This window comes from Ptiloglossa arizonensis, chromosome 5, assembly GCF_051014685.1.
Source record: "Ptiloglossa arizonensis isolate GNS036 chromosome 5, iyPtiAriz1_principal, whole genome shotgun sequence".
Taxonomy (NCBI): Eukaryota; Metazoa; Arthropoda; class Insecta; order Hymenoptera; family Colletidae; genus Ptiloglossa; species Ptiloglossa arizonensis.
Genome location: NC_135052.1, coordinates 27,779,252 through 27,796,665, shown reverse-complemented (window position 1 = coordinate 27,796,665; position 17,414 = coordinate 27,779,252). Strand labels below are relative to the sequence as shown.

Sequence of the window (17,414 nt, the reverse complement as noted above, 5' to 3'; positions counted from 1 at the left end):
ATCGATATCGAGGCCGCCATTCCTCGGTGTATTTTTACGTCGGGGATCGATTCGATGAATCTTCGATTTCTCGTTTTAAAATCGTCACGATGAACACGTTAACTATCTGCTATAAATGTGAAGTCGTCTCGAATACGGTAATCTCTCGTTGAAACGTACCGTTATACCGTTGTTATTGTCTCGTAATAGATCGTAATTCTTATTTCGCTATAAGTAGCTTCTCTATCCCTTCCATTGTTTTCGTGCCGCGGCGAGTGCGACAGACTGCGAGCGAGCGAGAGGACACACGACGGAGACGAACCATAAGTTCGCCGAGTCTTCGGCGGCTTTGATAACTAATCTTATATTGTGACGATCTTTAAATTTCGTTAACCCTACTGGCATTGAACGAAGATGCTATCCCAATTTTATTTTCTACTTCCAACACTCTTTTCTGTAATAATAAATCCGAGAATGAATTTCTCATTGCCTGTATCCCTGTACCATCGAAGTCGGTGAAATTCGAGCGGCCCTTTATGGTTTGCCGCCATCATGTACCGCTCACTAGCAGTCTGTCGTGGCAAAGAACAGAAGAACTGCAAAATAGACAACTGTTTCGTCGTAAGTCGTGTCTGTCCCCTAAGGAGGTCGATAACAAACAGTAAGTTATAATTTTTATATATTACGTGTATCTATGAAAATAAAATAATATTATACCGTAAACGTAATAAAAATGTGCGTGAATAAACGAACGATTTTGTAAATTTATAATATATTTATAATTTATTATTCCACTCGTGGAAAAATCAGTCTGAATTTTTTGTACGAGTGTTTTTTCAAAACCAATAAACATTCAACGACGCAGTTTCTATAAAAAAAAAAGTCAAATTGATCGAAATACAGTTATTGGGTCAAAAGTATAGGTTATGGGAAAAGCTAGCGTGCACCCAAGGAAAAATGTTGAGAAATAAATTTGGCAGTCGACGTGTTCAGCGGAACGTGATAAGAAAAGAGAATCGAAAATTACAGGTATTGCAAGGAGAAAGAAAAATCAACTCGATAAAGAATAGCAAGTTGCGTCGGGTTAGACGTTTCAGTCAGCGTTTGCGAGGTCGGAAGTAAGCAAACAGCTCTGGGCGAAATTTTATTTGAAATGAAAATAAAAAGCAGCCATTTGAAATGCAATAGTATTTCAGTCTCTTATTTCCCGCGACATTATTGAGAAGTAACCGACGTATCGATTTATTTGAAATAATAAGTAGTTTCGTGAAATAACATTGTTATTTGTAGTGACAGGTATTTTAAACGAGTTTCGAAACAACATTGTCGACATTTACATAACGAATAAACATTTACTCCCCGTTTACAAATAGAAAGTTAATAATTTTTTAACAAAGTATATAAATATGCTAGAAAACGTTGGACGGGAACCTGTTGGACATCCTCCATATTCGTGATTTGTATAAACCATTACCACATCGTATATTTGAGGTTATAAATACGTGTGATGGACGATAGAGATACAAACGATGGATAATGTGTATTTTTATTACATCGATTTCTTCGCTTCCGAGAATTATTACCATTGCGTATTTCGAAAGGTTGCAAAACACGTTGAATATTTCCAAGAGCATTTTATTATTTCAAATACTGGGTCGTTATTTTAAAAAATATTTCATGAAATGATACAACGTGACATAGTTTCAAAAATCCAAAAATCGTCATCTAACACTCTATATTTCTTTCTCCGTACAGTATCTTAGTTTGTGCGTGAAATTATTTTTGTATTTGAATTACAAAATTGAATCTGTCGGTTAGTTCAAAAACGGTATAAGAAACGAATTAAAAATAATAATACATTCACTAGGACATCGTGTAAAAAAAACAAAACAATTGTTAAAATATCATAATCTTCTCGACGATTCGGGCATTTATTTCCATTAAAGTTAAACGTGTTTGCCCGATACAGTAATGCTCGCTTAAGTTTAATCGGAGGTTGACGTTGAAACGATCGCAGAGCAGGTAGTGATTTTATTCGCTCGAGTTGGAATTTGCTTCCAGGAATTGTCTCGAGCTCGAGTCTCGAGGTCCTCAACGAGGAAATAGAATAAACACGGGCAAAGTGAGCGAGAAAAAAGTAGTGTGCGAGGTGGGGGATGCTCGATCTCGTACATTTCTAAGGAATACTGCACGCCCTATGTTAAATCGTTCGATCACAGAAATTACAATTTTTCATTTTTCACTTTATCCCTGTAATAACGGTATCGTTGGATCAGTGAAGTTCTTTCGATAAAAACGAGATCGGACACGACGTAAATCAGACGATCTTTGTTAACAATGAATTTAAATATACCAGATATGAAAATTAATAGAGCGATAGAAAAATTTTTCCAATTTATACCGTGTTCGGATTCATTTTGGTCGAGAAAGCCTCAACGATCTGTCGACACCGTTATTACAAAGATAAAGTGGAAAATATAGAAATTTCAATGTTTGTAATTGAACGATTTATTCTAACGCGTGCAGCGCTCCTTTGAATCACTCGAGCTCGATCGCCGCTGCTTGGCACGCTATTTATTTCTCGCTTACTCTTGCTATATCTATTCACCGTGTTTGTTCATAGGATCGATTACGTTCGAGATACAGATGGGAGAATAGTGTGAAATTTAGGCGAGACGACTCTATCGAAATTTAAACGAGCGTTACCGTATGTGTAAACGTTTTCGATCTCGAGCTTCCGTTCACTTTCTCCGCAGTAACGTAAACAAGAGAAGAAAAAATCAAAAGCGTGAGAAATGTCGTTACCCTACACTCGGTCGAACTATACGAGTCAACCGATGCGAAGAAAGACATGTGATCGATGCACGGGTAAGACAAGATCAAACTGATAGTCTGTCTTCGCACGAATTCCACACGAACGTTTGTTTTTTTTTTTTACCGACTGGTCTCGCTGCTTGCCGACGGTTACGATTTTGTCGTCCGAAAGGGGGACTGTATCGTTTAATCCGCTGGGAAGCACGCGCATCGAGGGGGGAGGGGGGTTAGTTTGTCGCGTCACGATCCAGCGGCAGCCAGTTAACCAGGGAAACCCGAAACGCGAAAGAGGAGAGGATAACGGGTAACGAGCTAACGAGTCGTTAAAGCCAGAAAATAAGGGCGTAACGAGATAAACGACGAGACGATCCTCGGCTGGAGTGAACGGGGAAAGGACACCCGGGGCTAAGAGCTATATATTTTTCCACGTTTTCTCGCACCGCGCACGATTGGCCTAAGCGTTTTCTGCGCTTCGTTTAACCACGCTTGTACCACGGAATAATTATTGCGGACGAATACGAGGAGATTCGTCGGCCGAAATCGCGTACCGAATGGGGGAGCAACGTTCTCGACTCGATCGCTCGAATTCGCTCGCACGGGATTTACTACGACGCGCTCGAAAATTCTCGACGAGTCGCGAACGTTTCTTCGGTATCATCACGGGAGGAAATGGTTTATTTATGTACCTCTGGGAATTCCGATTAAAACGATCAATCTCCTAGCCTAGTCTTCCTTCGCCCTGGTGCTGATCTCCTTGTGCTTCTGTGCTTCAAAGATGACTCTGTCTCGGTATCCATGAACCCCACCGTCCTTACTATTTTCCGATCGCTACGCAATTTCTCCGATGACGAAACGAGCCAACGACGGTTCGAATAATTTGTAGGGAAGTACTGGAATCACGAACGGACGCGTTGCTACTAGGGTTGGGACTATTCAAATAATTTAATATTCGAAAAATCGAGTACCCGAATGGATTCGAGTACTCAAGGGCCGTTAATTTCGTACTCGAGTACCGGTATTTCAGCGTTCTAATGCCGTTATTCGAGTGCCCGAGTATCGGTATTCCATCATGTGGAGATTCGAGTGCTCGAGTACCGGTATTCCACCATTTTGGAGATTCAAGTGCCCAAGTACTACTGGTATTTTAACACTTGAAGTATCGAGTGCTCGAGTACTGGTATTCCACCATTTGGAGATTCAAGTGCTCGAGTATCGAACGAAAAGAAAGTACAAAAGAGAACGACGAGTTCGAATGCTTTGATTTGTAATCCACGTTGTATTATTTCAAATATTACGAATATATACTCGACAAATGTACGAAATATTCGAATAGAAAAAAATTCGGCAAGTGGTCCCAAGCCTAGTTGACGGGGGGACGTTGAAATCTTTCGAACTGATTCGTAAGATTCGCATCGAAATGAACGTTATTGAATTTTCAGTTAGCGTTTTTAGAGGGCTATTCTCGGGTTTGAAAATCGGCGCGTTTGGTGTCGATTGACGGACACGTTCAATTACCCGCAACGCAGCGGTTACGACTAACGAGCTGGGGGGTTGGGCAGTAATCGAGTTGGTGCTTCCAGACTTTGAAAGCCGATGATGCTACCTTCGAAAGCTTAATGGAAGCCGGTGCACGTTTCGTGGCTCGCGTCCCTTCGAATCGCGAAACTTTGTCTCGCTCAGTTACCGACACCGAGTCTGTCACCAACATGCACCGTTTCTAACTTGGATCTCGAAGGCTGTCGTTAACGCGTTCGAACGCGAAGGTTCGTTCGCACGAACGTGTACGTATAATCGACTCCGAGACTATGCGAAAAGTGTAATACTTGAGTACTTTGTAGGTACTAAAATACTGCAAGTGCGAATTTTCGAGTACTGTTATTCGAGTACTCGAGTTCCTTTTTTGTAGTTCATTAACTCGGGTTTGAGCGATCAAGTACTCGAATGGTACTTGAGTTGTATTCGAATACGGAAAAATTCAAGTAGATCCAGTTCTACTTTCGTCGCGATTTAATTGTTTCGCGCGCGCGCGCGTATCGGAGAAACTCGTCGCCGGCGATCATGATCCTTTGTCCACGAATCCAGATCACGAATCCCCGCGCCATAATCTGAGAGTCTGCGTGTGTGTGCACGGTGTAATGGTGTAATAACGCAGGACACGCGGACGAAGCACCAATTCAAGCAAAACACCTACAACAGCCCTACGTTCTGTGACCACTGCGGTAGTCTTCTCTATGGTGTCATCCACCAGGGCATGAAGTGCCAAGGTATCATATTAAAAACAAAGAAAACGAAAAAAAAAAACGAGAACACGCAACCAGTCACACGCACACAGACACACGAAAAGAAAAAGGACACAGACACTGTCGCACATATTGTTATTCGTACAAGTTTGTTTTCTTGGCCCACCGTTTGTTTGTGGTGTTGCTTTGTCTTCGTTCTTACTCCTCTAATCTTCTTCGTGTTCTTCTAATACTTGTTCTCCTTCTTCTTACTACGTATTTTTCTACTATTTATCTCCATCCACCTTTTCTGTAAATATACTTTCGCGAAGCTTGCCTCTACTCGCTAACGTTTGCCATTCCCGCGCATATACGATTACCTGGGTGAACACGTGAATACTCGCAAGTACGATCGAGAATGGAGGTAGAATTTTAAACGTTTCCGATAAGGAAGCTAGTAAGTCCCGTGCGGAATCCGTTCGGTTTCGTTTACTCGTCGTTTGCACCGAACGCGCATCGGCGTTTGTCGCACGGACCGCACTGGTCGTACGAGACCTTGTAAACAGCTGTTAAGCGCCGAAAAGGTCGAGCGTTTGCGGTCGCGAGTTGAAATATACTTGGCAGAAGTAAGTATTCAGTGAGCTCGAGAATAATTCGAATTAAATGTGTTATTTAACGACGGAAAATACGATTCCACGTAAATAAACCGGCGACTAAATTGCTCGCGAGAGGTTTTAGGTTTTCAGGTGTAATTATACCGAAGGAGACCTAAACACCGCGGTCGTAAACGTTTTATATAAATAAACGTAACGAAGCTCGAGAAGGTACTTTTCATTCTCATTATTTTCGTAATCGCTCGAGAGAGTCTTTGACTACTCGGTTCGTGCGTCGCTCGACCTCAAACTGTTACGACCAATAGAATACACGTGCCTGAACGCTTACCGACCGCAAAGGGTTAGGCCAATTCAATAAGCCCTCGTGACTCCAACCACCATCGTACTTTCGAGTTCCACGTAGGTGTCGCAAAGTCGTCAAATTGACTCTCGTCGGTAACATCAGCGACAGAAAATGCCGCTTTTGCTGGAAACACACAAGAGGATAGCGACCAAACAGCGACTCTTCTTGTTCTTTCTTCGCTCTCCGCGCGCACGATGACGTGTCGTTGGCCGCAATATTTCTGTGAGTTGTGCTTGCATCGAGTGTGGCCCGCGAGAGGCTTTTTCGTTCTGATCCTCGTTCAGTGTCAAGCAGAGATCGCTGTGTATCGATGTATTACGCATTGTTCACACACACTCATATTTATGTGCGCACAGAAACGTGTACCTATTTACTTTTTCCGATACAGGGAAAAAAATGTCAGAGGAGAAGAGTTAGAGAGACGGGACGAAGTCTGCGAGCCGGGCGAACGTTTTGTTTACATTGCGTGTTGCGCGCCGCGTGTTTCTCGACCGAATAACTGGTAAGGTCAGTGATTCTTAACTGCCGTGCCGTGAAGCAGGCTAATATTTACTTTATATAATTCTTGGAGTTGTTTCTAGAGTTTATGGAACACTTAGTCGTAACGAACCATTTATTGTCCAACTTTTTCAACAGTACTTACATTCAGTTAAAGAGGAATGTACAGAATATTCACAATAGTTATACAAGAGTTGCGAGTAATACAAAAATTTATAATAGCATTTATTACCAAGTTGAAACAACTTTTTGAAAATCGAAAGCTCCGACGATTCGGTTGTATTGAAACAGACACTGGACGAGTATTTGTTAATAAACTCGCTAATTGTTATAAACTGTGCACGGATAAATTAATTTAGATTTGTACAAAAAGATTGAAAAAATTGCACAAGATGGCCAATTGGTGAATGTGAATTAATACTTTTTGAAAGTGTGCGGATATTTTCCACTAATACGATTTACTCGAGCAAAGATACACAAAGACTCGTGAAATGACCCGACAGATTAAGAATTTTCTTCCGAATTGTGTCATGAGTCTAAAAAGGTTAAGAACCACTGAAATAGGATTTTACGCGAGTAAAAAAACGTTCGTCGAGCTCCGACCTAAGGAAACAACGAAGCTGATCTTCTCTCTCGCTCTCCCCCCTCTCCCTCTCTCTCTTGTGCTAGCGGTGACGAGTCTAGCGATGGGAATCGGACGTTGTCGAGCGTTTTCAGTTTCCATCGTACGATTTCCGACGGGAAAAAGACGAATTTAAGAGTTCTTTCGGTCTCGAAGGATATCCGGCACTTTGCAACAACGATCCTCGTCGAATGCCCATCGCTAGACGGATCTCGTTTTTTTTTTACCAACACTTTCTCCATCACCCGTCTCTTCTTTTCTCGAATTCGATGTATGCGCGTGAGACGTTATTCCTTTCTACTCGTACATTTTGACCTCTGTTCCTCGTTCGCCTTCTATATCGTGTGTGCACAAACATATAATCCGTTAGTGTTCGCGCAGCCGTGTGTACATACACGATTATTTAGCTTGGCCTCTGGATGACGAAGCTTGAAACTTTCAGTTACTTTTCGCGATACTGTCACCCTCTCCACGTTAGTCAAAGTTTCTCGACTAGGAGCGCCGTATAGCGGAGCGTTTAGAAACTTCGCGATAGAAATCCAAAGCAATTGGCTGCGGCGATCTCGCGATACTAGATATTTCCATAGAAACGGAACATAGCTGAGACAAGCACGGCATTATCGACTAGATTAGACGATAGAAAAGAAAAGCTTCAACACGGCCATGATGAGTATCCGCGGATCAAGAAGCGTTCATTGTGTCTCGATCCTCCGAAATGTAAATAGTTCTTCTGCTTTCTTTGCACGGTTTGACCCATGTTCTCTGTGTCCCTCCGCTTCTACGTGTCTATCGACGAATCTTTCCTGCACTGCATTTACAGTTTTTATTTATTCTATGTCAAGTATCACCGTAAACGATTCTGCAGCGCACGCGTGCAATTATCAGCGTGAATTTATCATCCGTCGGGTACGCGCATCTTTCCTTTACGAAAGTACGTTAATTTATAAACCAGCAGCTCCACGAGTATCGCAAGACCCATTAGTGCAGCCTCGCGCGACACTTTCTAGATTTTGTCCGAGCAATTTTTGTCTAATCCCGTCGACATTTTTATCGCTCGAAAACCCGAACGGTCGATTGGTCGGTTTTGTTTTTTTTTCTTTTTCCATCGTCCCGAACTGTGCATCGTTTAATGTGCACTTTTAATCAGGCGCGAAGGTTTCGCGTGGCGTACGCCATAATGCGCTGTCCCGCATAAAACAATTTTTCTAAAAATATGATCGAAATTTTGCAACTTTAATTTTCTTTAAAAATATTCCCTACCTTTATTTGTGTGCGAACTACTCCATTTTTTATGGTATTCTCGAGAAGTGTCATTATTTTAAAAAACAGTTTATACGAGATTCTTAGAAGTAAACGTATTACAATAAAAATTAAAAAAAAAAATAAAAACGTAACGCTGTGTTTTATAATATGTATAATTCAGTATAAATAGTACTAAGCATGGAAGCTACATGATTTTGAAAAAAATGTACTTTTACAAATATTTAGCACTAGGTCATTTGTTACAATATATTCAATTTTTATAACCGTTTGACCGCAAGATTATTAGCCCGATGTTGATGGATACTGTTTCGGCACACTTTTTAAAGCAGACTTTCGACTGTATTATTTGAAATACAGTAATCTCCGGATAACCGAAACGAAATTATCAGTGCGAGTAAAATGTGTAATTGATCCACTGTTGAAAATAAAAATGTCAATTTTTATTACAGCATCTTCCTTAACGAGAATACTATCGATAGATTGGCGAAATTCTCCCGATGAAAATGAATACAAACACGACCACATTCGGACTTATTTTAATTATACGCGATCAAATATTTGCAAAAATGAGTGGAACAACACTCGATAAAAAATAATCCGAACGAGATCGTGTTTGGACTCGTTTTAATCGGACTAATCCCGCTGATCTGGAGGTAACGGTTTCACAAAGGTACGATAAACGATATCAAAATTATTTTCACCAATTCGATGTCGATCGACATTGATGGCTCGATTTCCTTTCATTTATTCGGGGATTACTTTTCCTTTTGCAAAAAAAACTTGTCCGTAAAGAAATTTAGTATTTTCATCGTCCTCCGTGTGAATTTCATCGAGCGACGCGCGAACGAGCCACGGGGACACGGTTACGGTAAAAGATCCGTCCAGACGAAGAAGAGTTAGGGTCACGGATAGCGAGCAAGATGGAACACCCACGGCGATGCCACGAGTGCCGGAGTGGGGCGGAGCGGGGATAGGGAGGGATCGCGGGAGGGAGCCGAGCGAGTGCATTGGGTTGGAAAAAGAGTACCGTGGAAATTAATTAAACGCTCGAGTCCGCGGGCCGGAAGAAAAGGCTGGAAAATTGAGGCGAAAGGAGCGCGTTAGCGTCCCCCCTCCAGCTGTCTCTCGTCCCTCTCGTCCCTCTCTTTCGCGCCGCCTCGCTTTCTTCCGTTGTGCTTCGCAAAGGAACCTAAGAAAGAGTCGAGAGCGGCCAAGTATCGAATTCAATTCCGAGAACCGAGAGCGACTTCATCGGGGTCCGAGAAAACGACGCCGTGCTTCTCGGAACCATCCAGCAACGATGCGGCTGTCTTAGTCCTCCCGTTCCGGCAAATGGATTTGCCCCGCGAGGGAACATTATTTCCTTCCGCTCAACTCGACGGACCGGAACACTTTTTTGTCGAAAGCTTCTCTGACATTTTTCTACCGAACACAATTCGTTCGGTAATCTGTTTAAGAAGGGAGGGCTGTTCTCGTGCCTCGAGTGAAAGAAATTAATTTTTTTTTTCTTCCTTTCTATTCTTCAAGTTTTGGCTATCGAGGTACACCTTTAAAACAATCGAACTACGAAAAATTGATACGGACCGTACCGTAAACGAGACTCTGAATACGTTGTACATAATACACAATAATATTTCCGAATATGGATTACCTAGATATGTCGCAAACTTTGTTTTTTGCAATAACCTTTTAAGCTCGAAGTGATTGTTTTTTAAATTAAGTGAAACATAACCGCAGAAAATTTGATTTGTAAAGTAAGCTTCAATTTCAATAACTTTTGAAACAACACGGTGTTCGAGAACGAAAGTTATTAAAGGTATTAAAACTTTCGTATTCGGTGTGTTTGCGAAATAACCGTAATTTAAAAGTGTACCTTTGATATCTGAAACTGGAACAAAAATGGACTTTTTCTCCATCCGGGGCAAGATGAAATTGGAAAAACAATTGCAATTCCCGGACGAGGGAAATTGCAGAAGAATGTCTCATGCTCGTTCCTGTCCACGTCTCTCCTTTTTCCGGAGTCCTTTCGCTTTCTCTCGTCGATCGTTTCGGTTCCGTCGGTCTTGGAAATCGGTTCTTCTTGATCTCTGCGTACACCGGCGCCATCGTCGCTCTCCAATCCATTGCGTGATCTCGTCGTGAGCACGAGAGAGGGCGCTCGTAATCGTGGCTTCGAATTACAGTAATTCCTCGCCTAAACGTGAAACTTGTATTAGGAATTCGAGATCGGGTGTCGTCCACATCGTTGTTTGTACTTCTTCGCCTGACCGAACCTCAAAGCGGTGTGGGAGCTACCGATGCGAACTAAAAACATTTCTCGCGAGAATATCGTCAACGAATCGATGAGGATACAAAACCTCTGAAAGTTTTCAGGAATCTCGCTCGTTCCTCGGTGTTGTCGTTCGTTCGTTGTCCTCTGAGCGACCCCTTTGAGTTCGGACAGTCGTGAGTAAACAATTTCCAGCGTGCCTCGACTCGAGGTGACCGGCGGTCCCGATTCTCGATCCGTAAACAAGGAACTACTGTATCGATGAAAGCCACGGTTGCTGCTTTCGTCGGAGCTTTCGAAACGGGTCGCGTGAACGGTAGTTGCGGTCTGTAGCGGAGGAGAGGATTCGTTGGGTATCGATCGGCGCATCGCCGTCTCTGTCTCTCTCTCTACTCACTCTCTCTGTCTCTCTCTTTCTCTCTCTCGATCTTTGCCGTAGGATCAGACCACAATGAAGGACCGGGCTTCCCCGGGCCCCTGTTTCTTGTTCCCAGATGAGCACCGCACACAAATGGGAGGTTTTCACGTACCTGACGCCAACCTTCTGCGACCACTGCGGCTCGATGCTTCACGGTATCGCGCATCAGGGACTTAAGTGTTCAGGTAGTTAATAAATATTAAAAAAAATTTTTTAAAAATTAAAAAAAAAAAAAAAATAAAAATAATAAACCAAACAAACAAACTCAGTTCGCAATACATCTCTTCACCAAAACGGCTAGATATCTCGCACGCGTTTACCCTCACGTAGCCTCATCGAAGTAGGTAGCTCGTGCGCGTGCGCGCGCGCGTTCATTTGAATTCGGGAGAACACAGACGCGACGGATTCTTTTTTCTTACATTTTTTTCCACGTCGAGGCGTTGAAAGGAACAACCCATCTCTGTCTCGAATCCAGGTGAACCGACGACCATTTTGCGAATGCGAGTATTTCCACGAGAGCTCTTTCGTTCTCGATTCGTGACTCGTTCGGAATGCGCCACGCGGTCCAAGATCTAACCTAGCGACCGATCTTCGATTTTATGCTCGTCGCGCTTCGATGCTTCCCCAAATAATCGAACGGTTTCCGATACCACTCGATTTGACGTAATTACCTGCGGTATAGCAAGAAATTGGGAAACGTGTCGTGCGTAAAAGTCCTCCCTGGCCCCGTTCACATTGAGTATCTCCCAGCTTCTCCAGAGAAAACAATGGCCTCAAAAATGGCCATTCTTGGTACTCGTCGGAGAACAAATTTAAACAGAACGTGACGTCTGTACGTTCTCGAGGACCAGGGAACAATACTTATTCGACACAGGTAAAATACACTGCTTGGGTACACGTTGGAATCCGTATCTTGTTACGTTAAACATTATTTTTACGACGAGTATCAAATATGGTCTTTCTTGGTACTCGTCGTAGAACAAATTTGTACGTAACAAATAATAGTTATCCAGCATAGGCGCAAAGTACACTGTTTGAGTACACAATGGAATCGTGTTATATCAAATTTTATCTTTACGACGAATACTAAAAATGGCAATTTTTGGTACTCGTTGTAGAGCAAATTTGTATATAACAAATAATAGTTATCTAGCACAGGCAAAGCACACTGCTTGAAAATATATCGAAATCTATATCTAGTTACATGAAACTTTATTCTTACAATGAATACCAAAAATGGCTATTCTTGGTATATAAAAAATAATAGTTATCCAGCATAGGCAAAGTACACCGAGTACGCGATGGAATCTGTGCCGTATCGTGTCAAATTTTATTTTTGCGACGAGTACCAAAAAAGGCTATTTCTACCCTCCGAAACAAGCGAGTACCAATACTGTACGCTGGTCTCGTTTCGACATTCATTAACGCGATCGACGATTCGAAGTGACGTCCATCTCCGACGAATCGATAGGAACGCGTGAACTGATCGACTATAAAAAGGACTGTTGGGTTTCAAGCCGGAAACCATGACTCGGATCTCGATGAGAGGTTTCGTCGTCGAATAAAATCGAGTTATGCGGCTTTAATCGGCGTTTAGGCGGCAGTGCTCGTCGCATCCGGAGAAAGACGAACCGTTTGTTATTATTATTGTACGTGCAGAGACCCGTTGGGAATAGTAAACGGAAAATACGTAGCGGGCACGACCTTTCGCGTATATTCCCTGCTCGTTTTACTCTTCTTCCTCAGCGTCTTCCGAGCTCGTAATCGTTCACCCCGATACACTCGAAAGAAAGGCTCCGCGATGGAACCTTTCTTTCCTGTCTCAAACTCCGTCCTTTCGTTTTCCGTACGCGTCACAGTCTGCGCTTTTCGAGGTACAATAGTCACGTTGACTGTACACTCGGTCACATGAATCCGTCTCATCTCGGCTCAGTTCACGCGACCTCCTCTCCTTCATGGCACGCTTCTCGGTCTCGAGATTCTTTTGCAGATGTTTTCACACGGTTTCGCGTCGAGACGCTTATCGCGATAAACATGCCATCGACTGTCGAGAGTTTGGTCGTTCACGTTTTAAAAAAAGATTATTTTTCGTAAAAAGTGAAAGAATTAGCAGAAAATAGGAGAAACGTGATCCGAAAATCGATCGGTGCAGAAATGTTTTAGGTAACTCGAAACTGTGTTCAATCGATTGTTATTCGGCGTTCTGATTTTCCAAAAATTTCGTTTACGATAGCGTTAGCGCGTCATTTTCACTCCGCACAGTCGTAACATTGTCTTGAAAATGTCACGAAAAATCAAACTCGATTGATTTCGCAGCATTGAAATTGCGATACAGATTGGAACGTCGAGACTTTCGGTTTTTACAGTGGCAAACGTAGTATTTATCTTTGCAACAATAAAAGTCGAGACATAATATTACGTAACACGCACCTACGACGCTTAATGGCTGCGCGGGATCGTTATGCCACTAATCGCACAACGGAGCGACTCTAACCTTTCAAAATAACTTACGTACGATATGTTCCATGAGACAACGAAGTACATAATTTTGAACAAACCACAAAACTGCGGTAAAGTCGTATTGGCAAAAAACTATTCTCCAAATGCATACAAATATGATAGAATTTCATTTGACCTACGATATATAGTATCGATACAGTAACTCTGTTTGCACATCGAACTTTATCGTCTCACGGAACGTTCTATGGACGCAACAAGTCGCACGAATCGGTATAGAATGACGACGCTCCGTCGACTCAAAGTTTAAAGCCTTACCTTGTAGTATCGATTACAAGCCAAACGCGATAAATACCGGTCGTACTCGTGGTGCATCAGTTTTCAGTTCCTGCGACAGATAAACGTATCGCGTATGTTGCTGACAGTTTCATAACGCTTTTCATAGTTCCATATTAGAATTTACCTAGAAAAGTCTTCCATGGTACACCAAAGACGGTCGATCGAATCTGTGTGGAAACGTCTAGTAAACCTCAACCGTGTACGAACCGCTTTAGATTCTTTCGACGAATGAAACACGCCCCGTCGTGCGATCGGCGACGTAATGTCTCCGCGCATCCACGTCGCGCAGCTGTGGAGCGCCACTGGGCACAAATTCGAGAAACCTGCTGCGAAGAGAAATTGCGAAGCTAGTCACTCGCCCCTAAGATCGAACGAATTTACATCAACGCGGTTTACTAACGTTCTCCTTGCAGTTCAAATTATATCGTTCTTTGTAAACACCCTTCGAACGTTCTACACAACTCCGATTTCTCGGTTCTCCTCTGAACAATTCTCGTTAAATTTCCCCATAAATGGCTCGAACTTCGTCGATTCACGACTTGGTGCGAAACAACGTGCTCGCATATCGCCGATCGCGCAACAGTAGCGTTCGTCGCGCGACACAGAAAACATCTCCGACATCGAGAGCAAGGTAATTCGTTATCCTTCGACGAATCGAAGGAACTCCTAAACAACGTCGTTTCGTCGACGCAAGACCCCCAACTACCCCGCGTGCTCTTCTATGCAGTTTCAACGTTTCCGCACGCGTTCCTTTTTCCCTTAGTTATTTGGCTTGCCTCTTTGCAAGAGAAAACGCTAGCTCGTTCTTTGGTCGCCGGTAACGGTAACGCTGCACCCCACGAAAATACGCTGCAAACCACGTCCATTTCGAAGGAGAAAGGGCACTCACTACTTTGTTGTATCACTTCGTTTTTTCGCCTATTAGCTCCTCGCTTGTTACTCACCGTTGCTCTGTTCATATTCTACCGCACTTCCAGGAACCCGCCGCCGTTTTGTACATATAAATATATACATATATAGAAGGTATTTCTTTTCTTTTTTTTTTTGGATGTACATACTACACGTTCCCGGGATGTACAATTAGATTTGTACGTGTAATACGTAATTGTTGTGCCGTGCATGCTCGTAATGATTATCGTACATGTAGATCTGCCCCCCCCCCCCTCCACTCGTTAGCGATTAAACGCGAACGCAATACTATACTACCCCTACTTGGCCGTCATGTGACTTTTTTCATTGCATTACTGTTTACGAATTGCCTTCACCTGCGTGCGACAAATTATACGTATTACCTGCAACGTTAGATTTGACTTGACTGTATGTGTACGTGTATATACACCCGCGTGTCTCGGAACCGCCCACCGTTCGATGGTATCCCGTTTGCAATCACTCCCTGTTGATTTTTTTTTAACGATGTTTCATATACGCGCGACTGAACAGACTTTTTTCACTCGATCTTGCGGTAATTCTCTTCTCAATGAAAATTTCCGGATTCTTCTTTCTTTTTGTCGTCAACTATTGATTGTCGATCGTAGTTTACCGTAGTCACTTCTCCCTGTTGTTATTCATCTCTAATCGACAAGGGGGTCCCCCAGCTGTTTCACCAGAAATTTCGATGATTTTTGGTGGGGAGAATTTGAAAATTAAACGATGACATTTTGTAAAATATTGTGTTCCAATGGGCATTTTAGGTAAACAATTAAAATGAACAATTAAATTTAAATGTTCCTTCTCAGAATCCTATCAATTTTTGTATCGTATAATTACATTTTGTACGATTTTATTCGAGGAATATTTAACCTCTGTTTCAAAATATACAAATGAATAATTTAGCAGACCTATTAAGAAATATTTTGAAACTTCTACATTCGAATGTGTTCCATTGTACAGCAATGTATGTACGAGTACAGTATATTCATTTTTACAGTTGGAAGGATGATATACATTATATATTAAAAACATGCTACACTATTTTTAAATAAGTCTATTAAATTATTAGTTTCATTTGTAGAAGTTTGAACAGAGATTGGAAACTTGTCGAAAGAAATCGGAAAAATTTAATTCTTCGAAATACAACCGAGACATTTTCATGGAAATCGATTAAGTTTCATGACTTTTATAATAATAAAAAAATACCCATTAAAAGGAAATATTCTACACGTCACCATCGGACCATTAAATATCGTTAAAATCTTCGTTCGGATAACCTGTGGGGTCCCCTTGCGAAAAGTAGGGGGCGTTGTTGACCGATTAGAAATTATCTTTTTTTTTTTTTTTAATAACAAAGAGTATCGCAACTCTGCTATAGTCGAATGGACGGTTTGCTCGTACGGTCGACAATTCCCCCTGGATTTTGACAAATTTCGTTGTTCTGTGATTTAAGCACGAACCCTTGACACGCCGGAGCATGGTTTTCGAACGGTTATTCGTTGACTCTCGCGCGTATGCACTTTCGACTGCAGCCGCGAGTAAGCGTCTCGATTTGTTCTTGAAGAAAAAAAAAATATATATATACAAATATATATATAAATATAAATATATACATAAATATAAATATATAAATATATATATATATAAATATATGTATAAATATATGTATAAATATATATATATATATATGTGTGTGTGAGATTACTGTCTTGAAAAAATTCTGAAAACAATAAAGAATGCCAAAGAGAGAAATAGACGGTCGGCAGCTGCAGTTTCGATAGCGAACGAAACGCGTAAAGTACCGCGCCTGTCCTGCACCCACCCCGCTGCTCGAAACATGACATTGAAAGAGAAAAGTGGCAGCTAAATAAGGTCTGGCTGCTAAATGCTGATGCCGGCGAACGTCGAACGATGATGATAATCGATCCTGATCTAATGACGTAGCATGCGACATGAACGTACACAAACGATGCGAGGAGAGCGTCCCGAATCTCTGCGGATGCGACCATACGGAGAGACGTGGTCGCATAGACTTGCACATCACGTGTACCGGAAGCGTGCTCACCGTCGAAGGTAAGTGAGCCTTGAATTTCAATTTATCTATTACGCAGAGTGTACCGAAAATTTTGAAAATTGAAAGAAAATTTTTTTTTTTTTTTTTAAAATTCACTATGAAGTAGTTTGCAACGTGTCATCTAGGTAGTTTCATGAATACTAAATTTAAAAGCTGGTTGTAACAAGAATAACATAATATTACACTTAATATCGATAACAAATTTTTTTGGACAGTTATTTTCAAGAAAGTCGACTATAAAGTTTATAACGTATCATCTCGGTAGTTTTACGGATACTAAATTTAAAAAGTAGTTGTAATAAAAATAACAAATAATATTACACTTGCAAGGGACATTTACAAGTGTAAATCGCGGATTTTAATAAAACTTACATATAATATAGTTTTTGGAAAAATATTTGACACGTATTTTCTTTTTATCTGGTACTATCAATCTCTAGGGAACCAAAAATTCACGTTCCGCATTGAAACTGATTTTATTCTACCAATGCTAACTTTTATTGAAAAGATTAAACTTTCTTCTTTCTCGTTACCATTCGATTACGAAAAGAAGGCATAGCGTGTTTACACCTTTG

The 17,414-nt window shown here is 41.7% G+C and overlaps 2 protein-coding genes across 6 annotated transcripts in view; one reads left to right on the top strand and one right to left on the bottom strand.

Annotated features, from left to right (window-relative positions):
- Positions 1-14,106, bottom strand: part of LOC143146636 (high affinity cationic amino acid transporter 1) — a 66,035-nt gene extending 51,929 nt beyond the window's left edge. Inside the window, exons 1-2 of the mRNA XM_076311102.1 lie at positions 13,960-14,106; positions 13,815-13,884 (exon numbers count right to left, since the gene is read on the bottom strand). Coding sequence (XP_076167217.1) covers positions 13,815-13,871 — 57 coding nt within the window. The 5' untranslated portion in view covers positions 13,872-13,884; positions 13,960-14,106. The remainder of the gene's footprint in view (positions 1-13,814; positions 13,885-13,959) is intronic.
- Positions 1-17,414, top strand: part of Pkc53e (Protein C kinase 53E) — a 74,862-nt gene that overhangs the window by 38,833 nt on the left and 18,615 nt on the right. For 2 of the 5 annotated variants that reach the window (XM_076311097.1, XM_076311095.1), the window contains exons 4-5: positions 4,946-5,057; positions 16,710-16,838. In XM_076311097.1, coding sequence (XP_076167212.1) covers positions 4,946-5,057; positions 16,710-16,838 — 241 coding nt within the window. Of the gene's footprint in view, positions 1-4,945; positions 5,058-6,359; positions 6,472-11,115; positions 11,225-16,709; positions 16,839-17,414 lie in introns of those variants that run through there. The other 3 variants (XM_076311098.1, XM_076311096.1, XM_076311099.1) reach the window with 3 other exon arrangements.